We start from the raw sequence: 19,719 nt of genomic DNA on the forward strand, positions 1-19,719 counted from the left end.
AAAAGCCAGGCTGATTTCCAGAACTAGTATCCAGTAGAAAGTTCCAGCAGCAAGGTAAAAAGAAATCAAGAACAAAAAGGGAAACAAGGAGATGAATAGCCGACAAAAAATAAGGGAACAAATGCATTGAGATGCATCCTTCACTTTGAATGGCTTTATATCTGATTGTAGCAGGACCACACTTTCCATGAAAGTGACCTTACTTCATCTTGTATTGGGATCGTCAGATAACTTCCGATGAAAATAACACAATTTTGGAAGGAGAATTTAATAATTCTTCTCTGCACCCTCATTCGGGCAAATCACGGTAATTACTTAGAGCCCGATTACGAGTGTGGCCGATGGGTTACTCCATCACACATGTGACAGATATCCGTTCGCCGTATTACGAGTTCCATTGGATATAATTTACTAATCAAGAAGAAGCCGACGGTTAACATCCTTTTATGAGTACTGCATTTAGCGAATGCAATGCCACCATTCTTGTCCTCTAGTCTAGACAGCTCCTGGAACATCCTCTAGATGGCTGTGAGCAGGGCCGGACTGGCCGTAGCGGGCACCGGACAATGCCCTGGTGCGCTGCACGGGTGGGGGCCGGTTTTGGGTGAGCTCGGTGGCACCCCCAACCCCACGGGGGGCCGGCCGAGCACTTTGCCAGGGCCGGTTTAGATTCCCAGTCCGACCCTGGGTGTGAGCATGGAAGCACCAGGGAAGTCTGGGAAAGCGTAGCCAAGTGTTAAGGGTGACATCTCAGAATGCACTATCTCACAATGCTAACAATGCTCCTTCAGGGGCGTGGCCAAGCCAAGCTACAGATGGCCGCTTACCCTGTCGGCTCTGCCGGCCGAGAACATATCCGGTACCTATCCGCTCTAATTTGCTTTATCCGGGGCTCTAATAACGATATTCCGGCATCGGAAAGGCTACTGCACATTTTGGTGTCTTCTGCGGCCCAAACTGTGGCACTGGGCGGAAACGGCGAGATCTGCGACGGCGGGTTGCACCTGAGTGGAGAAGAGACCGCGAGGCCGATCAGCTGAAGATACTGCCGGTGGAGCGCTTCCATCGGTGCTATCATCTACTACGCGAGGTGGAGGCGTGCACGCAAGCAGAGCCCCCACGGACTCCGGCGGAAACACCGAGACTGCTGCTGCATAGATCGGAGTGCCGCCAGGGAGCGGTGTTGATTTCCGGCAGGCCGGTAGGCACGGAACGCTCCCGGAAGTATTGACCCCAGCTTTGGCCTCCGTCAGGGCAGTTACACCGCTTGAAGGGACTGAGAAGGGACGGCGGCCCCGCATCGGCCGGAGGTATGCAGAATCGCCAGGCTGTCTTACGTATTGCGTGACAATACTGACTCCACAGGGCTGAGATCGTTGCGCTGCCGTGCAGGAGAAAAGGTAGCATGGCTGCGCGCTTACAGTATTTATCCCTGACAGTGAGTGAGTGTGAGATTGGGGCAATTCTCTGGCCTGAGGCACCCCTTATGAGAGGCTTACTGCATCGGGGCATCACTGCAGCCCATCGCGAACACTTGGATACATAGCATTGCCGTCCCGCCCCAACACCAGAAATTTGCGACTGTGCAGGGGAGCACTGGTTATTACTGTGCAGCACCTGTGGTGTGGGACCCCCCTTCTCAAATGAGATCAAGAAACATCATCAGGGCACGTTCTTGGTGCAGATTGCTGCGCGTATGCCAACACCCTAGTGCTGGGAGGGGTCCTGGATGTGTGACTTTGGCTGCCAGAACTCCGGCCATTGAAAGGCGGCATTACATAGAGAGGTGACCGTTGGTGATCCTGTGACTGACTGTTCCGCGTGGTGGCTGGCGCCGGTCATAACCTAGTCTGTTGGAGGGATCTGTGTGCAATATGGCAGGGAATCGCAGTTCGAAGGCTGCTCTTCAGGCCAAATTGACAAAGTACGCTTGGGAGGGTGGTCCTGGAGCTGGCCCCAAAGGGGGGTCATCTGCACCTGACAAAACTGAAGCTGGTGGAAAGCAGAAGGGGCCAACGCTGCAGGATATCCTTGAAGCCAACACCACCGTCCGGACATCATTGGAGTCACGTATAGACACAGTGTCCACCAAAGTTTACCTCATCAGAGAAGATATGCGCTCCATGAACTCGTGACTGAAAGACGTTGAAGTCAAGGTGACCTCCTTGGTGGAAGATACATCAGTGCTGCAGAGAAAGGTGGAAGAGCTGCAAACACACGCCATGAAACTGGAAGCGCCGTTGGATGACTATGAGGGGCGTTCCAGACGCAATAACGTCCACATTATTGGAGTACCTGAACGAGCGGAGGGGCCATTGGCGGACCTATTCGTGGAAGACCTGATCACTACATACCTCAAGCCAAGGGGACTCTCCAATTTCTTTTCTGTGGAACGAGCGCACCGAGTACCAGGAGGTCGACCGAGGTCTGAAGCCCCCCCGCGACCACTCCTAGCTAGGATCTTTAACTTCCGCGACAGAGACGTCATCATGCAGTGTGGTCGCTCCCCCCGCCAGTGGGGGTACAAAATAGCCGCATCACTTTCTTCCCGGACTTTACCCTCAAGGTACAGCGACAGAGACGGAGCTTCCTGGAAGTGAAGAAAGCACTCCGAGACAAAGATTTGAAGTATGCCATGATGTTTCCGGCCAAGTTGAGGGTGGAATCGGAGGGGAAATCCTGGTTCTTTGCCAGCCTGGAAGAGACCTGGGACTGGCTGGAGGGCTGGCGCACGGCGGGCCACCGCAACAACCAGGCCCGGAGCGGAAGGCTGGACGGAGACTCCCGGGCCTCCGGTGGCGGCTCGCCAATCCATGATTCAACTGAAGCAGCGGGAGGTGCCGAATGACTGGTCTGTATCTTTCACTTTGGGAGGTTGAGTGATTCTAAGTTGACGGAGGATTGTAACTATTGACTCCTTATCGCTGACTGCGCCAAGCATTTGCTGTAGTGGGCTAGAATATTAATGGGGGCTCTGTCCGCCTGTTTGCCTCGAACTTTGTCTGTTTCCGTGTTCACATGTGGGCATTAGCGGATATTCTGTGAGGCCTCGCCGATGTTCTGTCCATATTAGACACCTGTTGGGCTCTTAATGTTGCTGCTGACTAAATTAAATTTCTCTGGGCCACGGCTCGGTCTGGCTACACGACCCCATCAGTTTTTGGAAGGGTGGACGATAGGCGCTCTGCTAGTTTGGGGTGCGGGAGGTTTTGTCACCGCCGAGCAGGGATGCAGGGTGGGGGGTACTCGGGGAATGTTGAATGGATCTGTGGGGTGGGGGAAGGGGACTGCATTTGGGTTTTAGTTTTGCAATGGTTGTTGTTTGGGCATGTTTTATTAGTTTGGGTGGTCGTGGTGCGGTTGTCGTTCAGGCATGTCCTATCATTCTGGATTCAGATATTGATTGCAGCAGAAACGGTGTTAGGAACGCTTTCATTGATCACAGAGCTTAGCAGTGTTAGACACTCCTTCCTTATCTTCTCCCTGACTGGCTCCTCCATGAGATATCCTATAATTTCAAAGCCAAGTGATGAGGAATACGGGTAGGCAGAAACTTGCTTTCATGGAATGTGAATGGGCTGGGGGACAAAATAAAGAGAGGGATGGTTCTCCAATTTCTGAAGCGGCATTCGCCTGACGTAGTGTTTCTCCAGGAGACCCACCTGTTGGGCAACGGCTGTAACGCCTGTCATGATGGGGTTTCCAACTGGCCGCTCACTCTGCCTTTGGCTCTGGTTCTCGGGGGGTGGGCATCCTCGTTCGCAAATCCCTTCCCATAATGATTGATGCAGTTCGCACAGACCCACTAGGAAGGTTCGTGGCCATGTGTGGAACTTGGGAGAGAGCCACCCTTAACCTGGTCACAGTCTATATTCCACCGGGCCTCCACAAGCAAGCCTTTATTGATCTTGGCGCCCTTCTCCTGGACCTCCCGGACGGGCGCTTATTGATTGGAGGGGACGTTAACTCCATTGTCTCAGACTCCGTGGACCGCTGGCCCCAAAAAGACCTGCCATCCTCCCATAAACAAATCCATAGCTTCTTAGGTGCATTGGGATTGGCAGATGTCTGGCGGTATCTGCACCCAGAGGAACTCCAATAAACACATTGTTCGGCCCCCATGGCACCATGTCACGATGTCACGTATTGATTATGTACTCACACTCACACACCATCTCCACACTGTTAAAGAAATACAACATCTGGCAAGGGGAATTTTGGACCACTCCACCGTTCTGTGTAGACTGGAGGTAGGGGAACCAATGAACGGCCGTCGAGCGTTGCTTAACTCATGGTATCTCACGACCCCCCCCCCCCCCCCCCATCAGGGATATGGTCTTGACCGAAACGGACCTGTATTTCCGAGAAAACATGGGTTCAGTCAGTTCCTCCGTCTCACTCTGGGAGGCATATAAGACAGTTGTTCGAGGGGTGGTTTTGGGACAAATTGCAGGGCAACGTAAAGAAAAGGTGGCCGTCATGACGCATTTAGAGGAAGAGATCCTAGAGTTGGAGAGTGCAGTTAGATCGCAAGATTCGGAGGTAGTGCGCCAACAGCTTCGAATTAAAACCAGGGAACTCTTAGACCTCGCTAAGGAGGCGGCTAAGGCGCTACATCAGGCTACCCTTAGTAGAATTTACGATGTAGGGGATAAGGCAGGCAAGTTGTTGGCCTGGCTTGACCGCAGAGAGCGGGCTTGGCGTGTTGTGGCTGAAATTGCCACTGACTCCCACTCCAGACTCACAGCCCCTCAGGACATTGCATATGCATTTGGTAGATATTACCACTCTTTGTACTCTTCCAACACGACCTATTTGGAAGAAGAGGCTTCTTCCCTCTTGCGTGATATTGGGATGCCAGTTGTAACAGAGGAAGAGAGTCTCGACATGGACCGTAATATTACGGTACCCGAAGTAGAGAAGGCCATCCATGATCTGCGGGGGGGAAGGTGTCGTGCCCTAATGGGATCCCCGTAGAATTATTTAAGCTAACGGCAGGCTTGACCACCCCTTTTCACACTGCCATGTATAAAGAGAGTAAGGAGGTGGAAATTCTTCCCAAGGATCAAAGAACAGCAAATATAGTTGTTATTCACAAGGCGGGAAAACCCGCCAACCTGTGTTCTTCTTACAGGCCTATCTCACTCCTTAACTGCGAGGCTAAGATCCTTGCAAAAGTCCTTACCACTCGTCTGTTGCAGGTTCTCCCCAACTTGATACACCCGGACCAGTCCGGGTTTATGCCGGAAAGAAACACATCTCTCAACCTCCGCCGACTGCACGCAGTGCTCTGTAGGGCAGACACGATCAGTGAAGACGCCGTGGTGGTGTCGTTGGACGCCGCTTCGGCCTTCGACACTATTGAATGGCCATACATGTTTGCAGTGCTTCACAAGCTAGGATTCGGTCCGAAATTTACTAAGTGGGTGCGACTGTTATATTGCCAGCTGTTGGCGCAGGTGGTAGTAAATAATCGGAAATCCCCTGTCTTCTCTTTGGGTAGGAGCATCAGGCAGGGTTGCCCCTTATCACCGCTTCTTTTTGCCTTGGCCTTGGAACCCATAGTGGCATGGATCCGTCAAGACCCCGTCATTTGTGGCCTCAAATAGACAAGATCGCATCTCATTGTACGCAGATTATATCCTGCTCTATCTTGCAACTCCGGCGAAATCTCTCAATGTGGTGATGGAGATATTTCACATTTTAGGCCGGTTTGCAGGCTACAAGATCAACTGGTCCAAATCTGCGCTTTACGTCCTTAGTGGGCAAAAGTCTCGACTTCCCCGGGGCTGCCAGCTGACTGAGGCCATGGACGGCTTTAAATATCTGCGGATCTGGGTATCTAAAGACCTGACACGCTTTCATGACACCAACCTCCAGCTGATATTAGCGCGCTTTAAATCCGACGTCCAGCACTGGAAATCATTCTCCTTGACTCTCCTGGGACGGGCAGCTCTCTTCAAGATGATGTCCCTCCCCCGTTTCCTGTATGTGTTGCAGAACACACCCCTTCCGGTTGCACCGTCATATTTCAAAGAACTGGAGGGCACGGTGAGGGATCTGCTGTGGGAGGGTAAGCCACCCCGCATTGCCACACACAAGCTCACACTGGGATGGTTTGACGGGGGCATTGGACTCCCTGACGTGAAAAAGTACTACTGGGCTTCGCAACTCGCGGCCATTAACCAATGCACTTACAGGCGACATGATGACCCGGCATTTTGGATAGATCGGTGGCTCCTTCCCGGGGGCGAGTTTTCGGGCGCACTATATACAAAATCTCTGAAAAACGTCTTGTCCGGAACGACTAAGCATGCTGTGCAAATATGGAGGGACGCCACTAAGATCCTGGGTTGGGATGGCAAGCTTCCTCTAGCTACGCCGCTCTAGCATTGTGATCAGCTGGGTCGGCTGTTGCGCTCCTTAGGGTTCAACAAATGGGATACTATCGTTATCTCCAGAATTGGAGACATTTGGAGGTCCGGGAGCGTCATGCTATTCTCCCAATTACGTCAAGAGTTTGAAATGGCCAACTCTGAGCAGTTCCGGTATCTCCAAATTAGGCACGCACTACTCTCGGCTCTCCCTGGGGGTACGGCCCTCCCGGATTCCTCCCCTCTAGAAGATAGGGTTTTAGATGGTGATTTGCCAGAGAAGGCTGTATCCCTCATATACAAAAAGCTTATCAACAATATGGCCGATCCCCTGACACGTCTACAAGATAAATGGGACCATGACGTTGCCGGCTTGGATGATGAAGAGTGGCGGGCCGTGGTGGCTTCTCCCTGCGAAATTGCCATCTTCTCCAGACTCCGGCTGGACCCTGGCTGGTCCATATGGGATACGCCCAAGGTAGCGGTTGTACAAGGCCCTGCGGGCAGGAGGGCACCTTCATACATACACTCTGGGAATGCGAGATAATTCAGAAATTCTGGGAGGGGTTGGTATCAATGATGGAGGAAGTACAGGGGCAGCAGATAAAATGTAACATCAAACTGATTTTGTTGAATGTATGGGACCCCACTGATCTTACTGCTAAGGAGAGGACATGGGGTCTCGTTGGGCTTCATGGTGGCCAAGCGGAATGTCGCACGACTGTGGAGAGCTCCGACCTCACCGACCATTGCGGAATGGGCCAGAGACATGGACTGGTGTATGGTGACCGAGATACCTATTTATGTGTCCAGGGGATGCCCGAAGAAGTGATCGCAAATCTGCGGGCCCTGGAACACCTTCCAGAGGGAGATATGTGAACCGGCAGGGGCGGACGAGGAGGATGACGTTGGATAACGTGATATTCCTCTAACTGAATATGCTGAATGAGGGTTGGGGAGCATTTGCTGTTCTATCGCACTGCGTATCATCGACTATATGTGTTATGCTATGTTTCTGCTGTCTAACATGCCAATTTTCAATAAACCTTTAAAAAAAAAAATGCTCCCTCATCTTGGGGCCGCAGTGGGCCTTGGGAAAGCTCTCAGCCCTATTCTTGGCACCGCTGTAACACAGAGAGAAAAAAATAATCCTAAGGCATGCCCCAAAGAGGGCAGGCCTTTTAATGCTCCAAAGCGGGCAATCCTGCTTATTATAGCCTGTCGGCAGGGACCTCATCCGCACTGCATTGCAAATCACACTGTCCCCCCTTCTCTAAATTAGAAAGGAGAATAGGAATTTTGGTGGTGCAGGAGAACCTCCAATTTATGCTGGTTGTCTCATTCCAACAAACCCTGAATGCCACTCAATTTAGTAGCTGACTTCTATTTTTTTACGCAATATGTGAATGGCTCGGTGTAGTGTAGCCAAAGTTCTCTAATGATAAATTAATGATAACGCATCTGCTCAACATTGGCCATGATTTCCATTAGATTATACACAAGGCAAAAAAGAGTTTATAGTGGGAAACAGCCATCTGAATCACCTAGACAATAGATCTAATTCTAGGAATATCAGGAGGTGAGCAATTATAATCTCATGCCTTCACATCCAGAGATCATTGGCCATAAATATGTTTAGGAAATGTTGCAAACAGATGTCTCTTTTCATTTCAGACTACCCAAATTGATTTTTTTGTTCTGTAAATATACTCAAATAAGTCTGGGCGTGCCCTTGATCAAAATAATAATATTTGATAAACCTGGTCTTAAAAACTCCTAGCCAGTTTCTGATGCACCCTTCCTGCTGAAGTTTAGAAAAGGCAGCCCCTATTGAGTTGCAAAACTATTTGAGACCACCTTTTTGGAAACATTTACATTCAGGATTTCATCTCAACAAAGGAATGTAAACAGTCATAACTGATGTCCGATCATCCATCCATGAGGAGCGATCATGTTCCTTTGGGTGCTCCTCAACTTCACCCAACACCTTCATCTTACACCATCTTCTCATACACTCAACCACACCATCATGAGGACTAGAGTGGGGAATGGACTGAGGGATATTGGAATAGTTCAAAAGATGTACAGTTCCTTTATGAATGGCTGAGAAGCAGTGGTGTTAAAGGGTGGTGTCATGGTCTCCAACTATCCAAGCTTTATACAGAGCAGCTCAAGATTTGTTTATCACTCCCTAATCATGCCAACACTCAATCACTCGTTGAATTTTTTAACTCAGTGGGTGAGGCTTTTAGCAGCTATGCAAATAATACTCCAGTGATGTTCCTGCTTTTAAGAGATCTTGGGATAGATCAGCAACTAGTCGAAAACACTTCTGAGTGATCCACAAATGGATGTGGGAAATTGATTAGGTTGTGGTGTCGCCAACATTGTATTTCTATTACTGGTTTATTGATGGTTTTTGAAAGAGGAAAATAAAGGGGACCCATCCAGGATTTAAAGTGGGGGGTATTGAAATAACCACTATAGACAAATGAAACCATTTGTGTGTATCTTGAATCTGTGATATAAATGGCCAGCCAAGGGAACCCTATGAGTTCACCTCTATCATCCAACTCACATTAATAAGAATTAGCTTGATTTAAATAAGCAGAAAAAGGCCATGATTATCAGAATAAATATGACAAAACTGAGTATTCTAACAGTCTGATAATTGCACCACCAAATCCAGAATTGGGAAACTTCAAGTTCTGTGTTAAAGACTATGCACTGGTTACCTGTCTGAGTCAGGTTAACATTTCAGATCCTCACACCGGCCCATAAATCACTCAGCAGAGCAAGCCCTGGAATAAATCAAGCGCGGACTCCAAATCTTCTGAGGCCAACAGCGCTGTTGGTAAGATCTTCCGCACAACACCATTGACGAAGAGGGTTAGGGTAGGCAGTTGAATTTTTCAAGTCACTCAACCACTTTGTGGAATCAGAAACCATATCTACTTAGATGTAATAGCAAATGGTCACTTCTTGGGAGATGATAAAACTATACAAAAGTAGAATTTCTCGGTGATGCTAAGTAACGGATTGTGCCAAGACCAGCATCTGATGTTTCATCGAATGTTATTTTATGGGCACTTTTACAGCGTACAGACCAGGTGGTATTTGTGCAATTAATAAACAAAAATGTATCAGAATGAAAGTAGAAAGCAGGGCAATTTGATAAGACAAGTAGTGGGTTGGGAAAAATCAGAACATCAAGCTATTCAGTTTGCAGAATTTGTCATCAACCTTTTCCAAATAAGGTAAACAGTAAAGCTCTGTGTAGCGCTTGTTGACTGATACACACCATATTACTCTGTGTGAGACTTATAGGACATGGTGTGTCTTAAGGATAGGTAAGACATGTTTGTGTCTCTAGGTCCCACTGGCCACCTATTTTCCTCCATAGACATCCACCCTCAGGCCTTCTGCTGTGACCTGAAACCTCAAAAAATCCCTCTGTGACCTGCAGTTTCTCTCTCTCCTTTGATGGACAGTAGCATCTTCTATCTACTGACATGCACCTTCTCCACTCCACTGACCTACCCCTTCTCCCCACTGACTTACAGCATCCCCTATCACTGACCCGCATATTCTCCCATCCATTTACCTATACCCCTTCTCTGCGGCCACTGAATTACCTCCTCAATACCTCCTACAATCTGATCTCTCCCCACCTTCAGTGTCTCGTACCCTCTCCTATCCCCTGACAAGCATCTTCTCTCCTTCACTTCATCTCACTCACCTTCTCCTCTCCAGTGACCTACATCATGCCCTTCACTGACCCTCATCCTCTGCTCTCCACTGACCACAGACCTGTGCCTTCAACAACTCGTTCTGTGTCCTCCTTCGGTGTTGCACACTCTCTGCTATCTACTGACAAGCTTCTACTCTCCTACACTCAACCTCACTCACCTGCCCCTTCTCCTCTCCAAAGACCTACACGATCCCCATCACTGACCCTCATTCTCCCGTCTACACTGACCACAGATCTGCATCTTCAACAACTCCTTCTGTGCCCTGCACCCTTTCTCCTCCTTTAGTGACTTGTGCTCACCTTTCTACTGACATGCACCTTCTTCACGCGTATCAACTGATCTGCCCCTTCTGTTCTCAATTGACCTACCCCATCACCCCTTCACTGACCCACATCCTCCCTCTCTACGCGGTTGTTACAATGCCATTACTACGCAAATCATTACATTGACTTGCAGTAGATGGCGCGCTAACATTAGGAATGTATAATTTACTATTTCATTTCCAGCCTACACAACAGTAGGGAAGGTGTTGGAATAGTAAACTATACTATTGCTTATGTTAGCGTGCCATCTACTGCAAGTCGATGTAATGACTTGTGTGGTAATGGCATTGCGTGGTAACAACGAGGTCATTGTAACAACCGCGTTGTGAAAGCACGCGATGTAATGACTCGCGTAGTAACGAGTCATATTTCAGTAGAGAGGGAGGATGTGGGTCAGTTCTAATGACCGCGTTGTAATGGCATCGCGGTGTAATGACCACGATGTAAAGGTCGTTGCCCTCTCTACTGACCAGAGGTCTGCATCTTCAGGAACTCCTTCCTTGTCCTGCACCCTCTCCCCTCCATCAGTGACTCATACCCTCTGCTATCCACTGACAGGCACTATCTCCCCTGCACTCTACACCATCACCATCCTGCACCATCCTATGATTCCGCTGCACACTCTAGAGTCCACTGATCATACATCCCCAGACCCTGCGCTCCTTCCTTCTCCACTGACCTTCAATGCCTGCCCTCCACTGACCTGCACAGTCCCACAGCATCTTCCCAACACTGATGTCCACCCTTCAGTAACACCCTCAACCCTCCACCGCTGCACCTTCATTGCTTTGACAACACTTACTTGTGCCTTGGGAAACAGCTGCCATGATGCTGAGAAGGAGCAGAAAGTACAGCTTCATTTTCCCCACGGTTCTGAAAAGTAAAGCATTCATCTAATTAGAACTTCGCTTTCTGTAGGTCAATATTTTGAAACCCAGATGGACGCGGGCATAGCCATGCATGTTCCAGGATTTCCACTTAAAATACATTTACATACAATGAATCTGAAATGTCAGACATGAACATAATTAGAGGTTATTGCTAAAAAATCTGTGGAGGATGTGACCCCTATGCAACAATGCTGAAAAACCCTCTGTAACTGAGTGAGAGCTGTGTTACTATATACTCTCCGACTGATTTGTTCAATTACGTTGCAGATTCTCAGACTGATGCACGTGAATGACAGCTTTATTACCACAAGCTCCTACACTTATGTATATTTACATTGCAGATCCTCAGACTGATGCAAGTGAATGACAGCCGTATTACCTCAAGCTCCCACACTGGTATTTATTTACATTGCAGGATGTCAAACTGATGCAAGTGAATGACAGCTGTATTGCAAATGCTCCCACACTTATGTATATTTACATTGCAGATTCTCAGACTGATGCAAGTGAATGGCAGCTGTATTACCACAAGCTCCCACACTTATGTATATTTACATTGCAGATTCTCAGGCTGATGCAAGTGAATGGCAGCTGTATTACCACAAGCTCCCACACTTATGTATATTTACATTGCAGATTCTCAGACTGATGCAAGTGAATAACTGCTGTATTACCACCTGCTCCCACAGTTATGTATATTTACATTGCAGATTCTCAGACTGATGCAAGTGAATGGCAGCTGTATTACCACAAGCTCCCACACTTATGTATATTTACATTGCAGATTCTCAGACTGATGCAAGTGAATGGCAGCTGTATTACCACAAGCTCCCACACTTATGTATATTTACATTGCAGATTCTCAGACTGATGCACGTTAATGACAGCTGTACTGCCATATTTATATTTTCACTAGGGCCACTAGAACTATGAGATTTGGGGGCAGCGGAGTATTGCGCAGAATTATGTATTTGCCGATGTTGCTACATAATCCTTTATCTGCTGCATTATCTGCACATTTTACAAATAGATTGTTTTTAGCTCAAACAAAAAATTACTAAAAACGCGGCAACACTTCTTGTTGCGCAGTGGAAGGCCTTTCTCAAATGTTGACTGGTCACCTTCTGTTGCTTATTGCTGTATTTGGGTGTCAGATCCAGACTAATGAGGTAAAACCTCTGCCCAGATAGAATAAATATGTGTAAATATGACAAAATAATACATTGCTTTTTCTTTTCTAAACCCTGCCACATAATTTGTTCCTCCCCTGCCGTACAATTCAAGTGGCTTTGTCTCACACTTATGTTCATTTACATTGCAGAATACCATTTGTATTTCTTATACATCATCATCATAGTCTTTATTTTGGTTCAAAATAAAACCATAAAAGATGCATCTTCAATATACACATACAATTGTAAAATACACAGGACAATTCCGTATATAAATAGTAACACCTCAACATGGTAGGGGCTGCAATATGAATGACTAATACATTTTCCGTACCAAGAAATACTATTAAAACAATAAATACATTAAAACTTAGGCATAAAGATTTTTTTTTTTTTAACACTTTTTAGTAAACTATACACAAGAGTAATTATCTATTATTCTAATTTGAGCATGTTCATAATTATAGGAAATTTCAATATTATTTCCACGTGGTCATACCAACTTATTTGTTATACACATGTGAGGTCTTTACATTTAGTGATGTGTTAACCATATAATTTACTGCTGGGGTACCAGGGCCGTAAGTACGGTTCTACTCCAGTTGGATTACCAAGTAACTTAGTTTAGGTGCTTCGCTGGTAGCAGAGACGAGCAGTTGAGACTTACTCTGGGAGAGTGTTAGACAAACCATAAATACCATATTATAAACTAAGGGCCATATTTACAAGCCCCTTTCGGCACCGGTGCAGCACTCTTTATGACGCTCCGATAACGGAGTGCCATCTCACATATTTGCAAGGTGGCACTAAGCCACTTAACGTGGATTAACGCCACCTTGTAAGGATGCCCCTTTCTGCCGCAGTCCTCTGCGGCAAAGGGGCGTGCAATGGGTGTTGTGGGCATTTCACTGCAAAACCCATTGCTTTTTGACGCAGCCCCAGATTTACAAGGCTGGGGCAGCGCCAAAAGTTAACGCCAGGGAATACCTGGTCTTAGAATGGCGATACAAAGAGAAATTATTCATTTCTCCTCATTTGTTTGCTCTTTCCATGTGTGGTGCATTCTGCAGTACACATAGAAGGTGCAAATCACCATTAATGATTGTTTATGTGCAGGAAGGTGTCCCTTCCTGCACATAAACAATCGCCCCAGCAGCGGATGCACCCTTGCAACATGGCGACAGGCGGCCTGCGCTGGCGCTAGGCAGCTTTTTAATGCTAGGGGAAACACAGGGGTGCACCGTATTTTTGTGAACACAACGCATCCCTTCATTTAAAAAATGTCGGAGCGCGGCATTGCCAAATTTAGCGTAGCACCACGCTCCAACATTTTTTAGTAAATTTGACTGGTGTACAGGAGGACTCAATGTACCATAATGCCATGTGTTCATCAAACTTTGAAGTAAAGAGCTTAACAAGTCTGAAGCAATGATGCTATTGCGTGAAATCCACTCCCAGGAAAGCTCCACAACGGATGCTCGTTTCCGGTCCAGAGAGGACCTAGCTTGGCAGTTCGGTCTGGACTGTTCCCATGAGGCACAGGGTCAAGACTGATTTGCATATGGCTGGGTCTGAACTGGGGTGGTGTGGTGAGCAGAAGAACGATGGATTTAACCCAGATCAGTTGAATGGGGGTGAATGTATGATTTATTCAGCATTCCGTCCATCATTTGTTTGCGTAGCACTCCATTAGTAAGTCACAAGGTTCAAAAAGAAATAGAAATGTAAAATGAAAACGTAAGATAACACTTTGTAGTGAGAGGCCAATAAATGTAACCTATCTAGGTGTCAGAGTGTGTGTTCGCCTGTAATAGGGAGACGGGAAAGCACAAGGGGCTCATTTACAAGCCCTGCAGGCCGCCGGAATGTCACTTCTAATGACGCTCTGGCGGTGCACATTGTAGAGTCATATCTACGAGGCCACGTAAAGCCACACTGCACGGCTTTTCATGTCCTCGTAGATATGGTGTGAGGCAATGCAGCACAAGTTGCCATGTTGCCTCACACTGCAATAGGGAGGCGTGCCATGGGCTTTACTGTGGGTGTTCCCATGTAACATCCATGACATTTGACACATTCCAAGATTTACAGCATGCTGTAAATCTTGGAATGTGTCAAAAGCCCACACTTACCCAGGGGAGGCGTAGGGGAGGTGCAACTAGGGGAAATAACATTATTTCTCCTCGTTTTTTCTCTTTCTATGTGTTCTGCATCCAGCAGCACACACCGAAAAAGGAAATCACCCTCATTGATAGTTTTTGTGCAGGAAGGTGTCCCCTCCTGCACAAAAACAATCGTCCCTACAACACGGACATCCTTGCACCGTGGTTCAAGGGTGCCTGCGTTTGCACAAGGCAGCCATTTGAGAACCAGCACAGTAAAAGAGGCCAGGAATGCGCCATATCTCATAGATATGGCGCTTTCCTGCCCTTTTCTTTTGACATAGGGCAGTGCAGCAGGAAGCCTTGCGGCGCTCCCCTACGCCAAAAATAAGTAAATAAGGGCCCTGGTATCTAGAATCTCATTCTCGCCTTCCCTGTCCTTTCTTCTTTCACACAATATGTTCCTTATTCTCTCTCTGGCTCTTTCTGTTTCGCTATCTCTGCATCAAGCACTTTTTCTCTTTCTCTCCCTCTCAAAACTGCTGTCTTTTATTCGCCCTCTTTTGTCTTGTTCTACGAACTGTCTCTCTCTTTACCTCTTATCTCTCCTCTTTAATTTGTCCTTCCCTCCATTTAATCTGTTTTCTCTCTTCTCCTCTCTTTTGCTCTGTATCCTCCTTTTTCCCCGTCTCTCTTTCCACTTCAACCTTTCTTTCACTGTTCTACTCTTTCTCTTCTTCCTATGTGTTTTTTTTTCTTTCAGGTCCTTGCTTCACCCTCTTTTTATGTCTGCCGCCTCCGTTTCAATCATAGCTAACTTTTGCTTTGTCTCACTCTCTGTAACTCTGTCAATGTATTGTTTATTTTGGAAAATAAATAGATACATAGGGTAGAGGCCCAGACTTTTTTTAGGAGCCTGCAGCCCACGCTACCTAATGCCATGGTTTTGGGATACCAAGGCGGCCTAGTTTTGATCCCGGCAGATGCCTCCTTCATATGTCCTCCTACATTTCATGACTCTTTATCTCACCCTTGCGCAGTGGTTTTTATCCCTCTTTTCTCCCTTGTCATGTTCACCTCTTAACTCTCATAGGATAACATATACAACACACCTCACGGTCCCCCTCACAGACCTCTATACAGTATCCACGCCCCCCATATTTTTTCCCACTTGCGAGGGCATCCACGACTTTGATAAACGACCTGCTCCGCATTATGACACCAGTCCATATCGCACAGCCGCGCTGCTACTGTCAGGGGCTCCACCACTTCCCATGCCCGGGCGAGCATGTCCCACTGTGGCTATGTGATCTCTCCCGTGACGCTCAGTATGTGCCATCTGGACTCCATTGGAACCTGCTCACCCACCACAGCCTCCATTATGCGGGTTAGGCCCTCCCAGTACTTCTGAATCCTGGGACAGGACCATAGTATATGGAAGAAAGACCCTTTCTCACCACATCCCCTAGCACACAGCTCGGATCCACAACCACCAATACAGAACTGTACCATTCTCGAAGCATATGATCTGTGAAGGATGCAGAGTTGAACGAGCCTAAAACGCGCTCTGATGGCTCTTCCTCTGGGGTTCAGAAGGGCCTCCGCCCAGTCGTCATCTTCGAAAAGTCCCACATCAGATTCCCAGGCCTCCAAGCCCATGCAGTCTGGGGAGTTGTTTACCAGTTTTTTATACGTAAGGGACACCACTTTCTCAATCATGGGATCTAAGAGGAGTCTATCCTCCAGGGGGCAATATTCTGGTATTGCAGTCCCTTCTTTCAAATGACAATAGAGTGTCGAATGCAGCTGTCGATATCTAAGGAATTCACCTCCTCCCATTTGAAAGTCGTTGTCATGATTTTTAATCGTTCTCCTGCTTCTTGCTCCCTTTTCTGTATTTCTCTCTCTTGCTCAGGGTCAAAGTTTGATGATGAAAAATAAGTCCCAGTCCCCAAGAATGAGTTCTGCTGCCCACCACCTACAACCACCGGCACAAATTAAGCACTATGTCTCTTTCACCTTTCCCATCAGTCTTTGACTCTTCACCCTCAGTGTGATCCATCTCGACCCTGGGTCGGCAGCTATTATTGAACTGGATTCAGCATCCAGAGCAGATGGGGAACCAGGTTCGAGTCTCTGCAGGGACGCTCAACATCCTGTGATTCTGGGCAAGTCACGTAATCTTCCCGTGACGAATTAAAAAAAATGAATGCGTCCGTCTGTAACACAACTGGTGCTCATGTAAAGCGCTCTGATACGTTCGGGTCGAGTTCGCGCTTGATAAAACTCCCACAAAAAAAGTAAGAAATGCTGACCTTGTCCTGCTGCAATTTGCTGACAAAGCCAGCTGCACCCACGCTTCCACTGTTCTGTGTACAGAGCAGGAACTTGCAGGACATAAAGGAGGGTCCCTTATTTTCAGTTCCAGGCAGCTGAGGCCAATACATGCATCACTTAATGGGCCAGCAGGACTCCTTTCATTCAGCAGGGAAACAAAGGCATTCGGCTTATCACTTCACAAGTGCTTAAGCTAAAGCATGATTTGGAGGGAGGGTTTTTAGTTTTCCAAGCTCAACATGTCATAGACATCCATGCACTGTAAGGACAGATCCTCCTATTTGCTTAACTACATTATTAACTATTTATGTAGGACATATTAGTGCGTTTTTATTGCTGACCAAAGGTGCAATTGTCAACTACTTTAGAATAATGATTTTTTTTTTTTTTTAAACTGTAGGGCTTTATATTTATTCCTTACAATTTGAATTCAATTGATTGCTTCCGGTACTTAATATTATTGGAATTTTAACTTGTTCCATGCAGGGGGAAACATCGTTTACAACGCGGGGATTACATCGCGATGCCATTCCATCGCGGTTTTTACAACGCAAGTTGTTGCAACGACTTGCGCTAGATGGCGCTCTAGGACAAGGAATAGTATAATTTACTATCCAACACCTTCTCTACTGTACGTAGACTGGAGTTGGAATAGTAAATTATACTACTCCTAAGTCCAGCGCCCTCCAACGCAAGTCGTTGTAACGACTTGCGTTGTCAAAACCGTGATGTAATGTACCGCGATGTAAATGTATGCGTTGTAACGTCATACATTCCATGCAGGTCACACGGGGATCTATGCAGCAAAATTAGTAACCCAGTGAGATATCTAGATAAAACTCACATCTTTGACCTGCACTGTAGATTTTTCTGCTTTCTGGCAGGCACTTGAACCTTTGTATATTAGGATGAGTCCAAAACTGTCCGGTGGCGTAACGAAACTTGAGGGGGCACCCCTGCAAAGTACAAGGCGGGCCCCCCCGCCATTCTCTTTGCCAGTCAAGAGCTCTCAGGCCAGTGACCCGCCATACTGCAGGGGCTGCGGGGCTATTGTTACGCCAGTGTTACCAATACAGCCGTTATCAGTAACCCTGGATGGTGGAGTTAATGGTTGGGCTTAGTCTGCCGGCTAACTGTCACTAGACGTTCCCAGAAATCCCCATCAAGTGTATTAACCACCCATTATCTTACTATTAATACTCCCTGGAAATTGCTGGGACACAAATGTCTCCATAGCAGGTGCCTTAACCCGTAAGATATTTAAAAAGCAATAAAGTAAGCTAGAACGAATTCACTAAAACATTTGCCCTTGCTGGCAATTTCTTTGGGGCAGAGGTTTAAAGCATATATATTTAAGTCATATGTAGGGTCTAACGTTCTAAAAACAAATGGCCCCGTGCAATAGACCCGGAGCCAGGGTGGATTAGATATGGTCAGGGACAATTTCGATACTAAGAATCTGACTTCTGGGATCTTCAGCAAATATTTAACCTGCTGAGTAAGGACAATCATGGCTGGAGCTTGTCTATCTCTTAGACTTCCTCCTCCGTGGGAAAGCGCTGCCTTCCAAGCCAATGTAAGAGCACCGCTTTGGTCACTCACGCACGACACCAAGACGCTTCTCCCATAGGGTCACAGCAAGTACAACGCTACCTAGTAAGTGCTACTCCACGGTGCAGCGTGCCACCCTCTCACGTATGCTCCTTGGCACACCCCAAGGAAGTAGGAAGCGCTATGTAAATACTACTGCTACAGAAGACATAGTAATGGGGAGACTGATGATGCATGAAAACTTACATGTCAGATGCGAAGCAGATGTCTTTGAAAACCCACTTTATGTCAGGAAATTGTCGACTGGACAGCAGCCGTGCCCGTACGTGCTTTATAGCCCCCATGTGAGATGCACGTGACACATATCAACCAATCCGATTTGCCCAAATCCAGGAGGCAGAGGGCCATATATTTCGCAATCCAGTTTCTAAGTGTTGCTATGAAGGGGCATTTATGGGAAATTCCACTATCTTGCAACAAGGAAGTAAACAGAACACTGATCCGCCTAACAATGATTGGATTATCTTCAACTGTGCTGTCAGGTTCAGGGAGCACTTCCTTCAGCGCATAAATCCTTCTCTGGCCCAGGAGATTCTGAATATTCAGCTTTCAAAACAATGTGCTTTTCAACACATCCTTGTCTCAGCCTCCATGTGCAGTACCCCGAATCTAGGCCTTTTCTGTATGATCCTCACAACATTAGAATATTTGTTTCCATGACTTAAAAGCATCCTCCTACACTCTCCCCCAACCCAAGATTTAACCAGCATTGCCAAAGATATTGCCTTTTGGCCTTTGATGCATTCCTACTGGCTTTGACAATGCTTTTGCATGGAGGCCCAGCATGATGCATGCCTCACCACACATGCTAGACATCTAGCGTGACATGGTTGACTTATTTTTTCATTTGATATTACCAGATGCCCAAGTTGGTGGATCCCAGTCTTGGAGCATTGAAGAAAAAAACCATAAGGTAAATGGGCATCACCTTGTTTTTTTGTTCAAATAGGAGAAGCCCGCCAGCATACTGCAGCTACCTCGATCTCCAAAAAAGAGAAATAAAAGAAATATTACGGATGCAGAAAAGATGTGTCAGGGTGAGGCAGAGGAGGATTGGTGGACGGGTGGGGGGGTGAGTAACCAATGGCAAGAATAACAGAAGAGGGTTGTGAGAGCAACCTAAGTGGTGGAGGTGGGGTTTAAATTAAAAAAGGAAAG

General features: G+C 47.1%; 1 protein-coding gene across 1 annotated transcript in view; it reads right to left on the reverse strand.

Moving 5' to 3' along the window:
- The window catches only part of LOC146772551 (mucosal pentraxin-like), a 50,423-nt gene extending 31,621 nt beyond the window's left edge, over positions 1-18,802 (reverse strand). The window contains exons 1-2 of the mRNA XM_085639612.1: positions 18,748-18,802; positions 11,252-11,322 (exon numbers count right to left, since the gene is read on the reverse strand). Of these exons, the coding sequence (XP_085495738.1) occupies positions 11,252-11,309 (58 nt within the window). The 5' untranslated portion in view covers positions 11,310-11,322; positions 18,748-18,802. The remainder of the gene's footprint in view (positions 1-11,251; positions 11,323-18,747) is intronic.
- Between the last annotated feature and the right edge of the window lie 917 nt (positions 18,803-19,719).

The sequence above is a fragment of the Triturus cristatus genome, chromosome 12 (genome assembly GCF_964204655.1).
Source record: "Triturus cristatus chromosome 12, aTriCri1.1, whole genome shotgun sequence".
Classification (NCBI taxonomy): domain Eukaryota; kingdom Metazoa; phylum Chordata; class Amphibia; order Caudata; family Salamandridae; genus Triturus; species Triturus cristatus.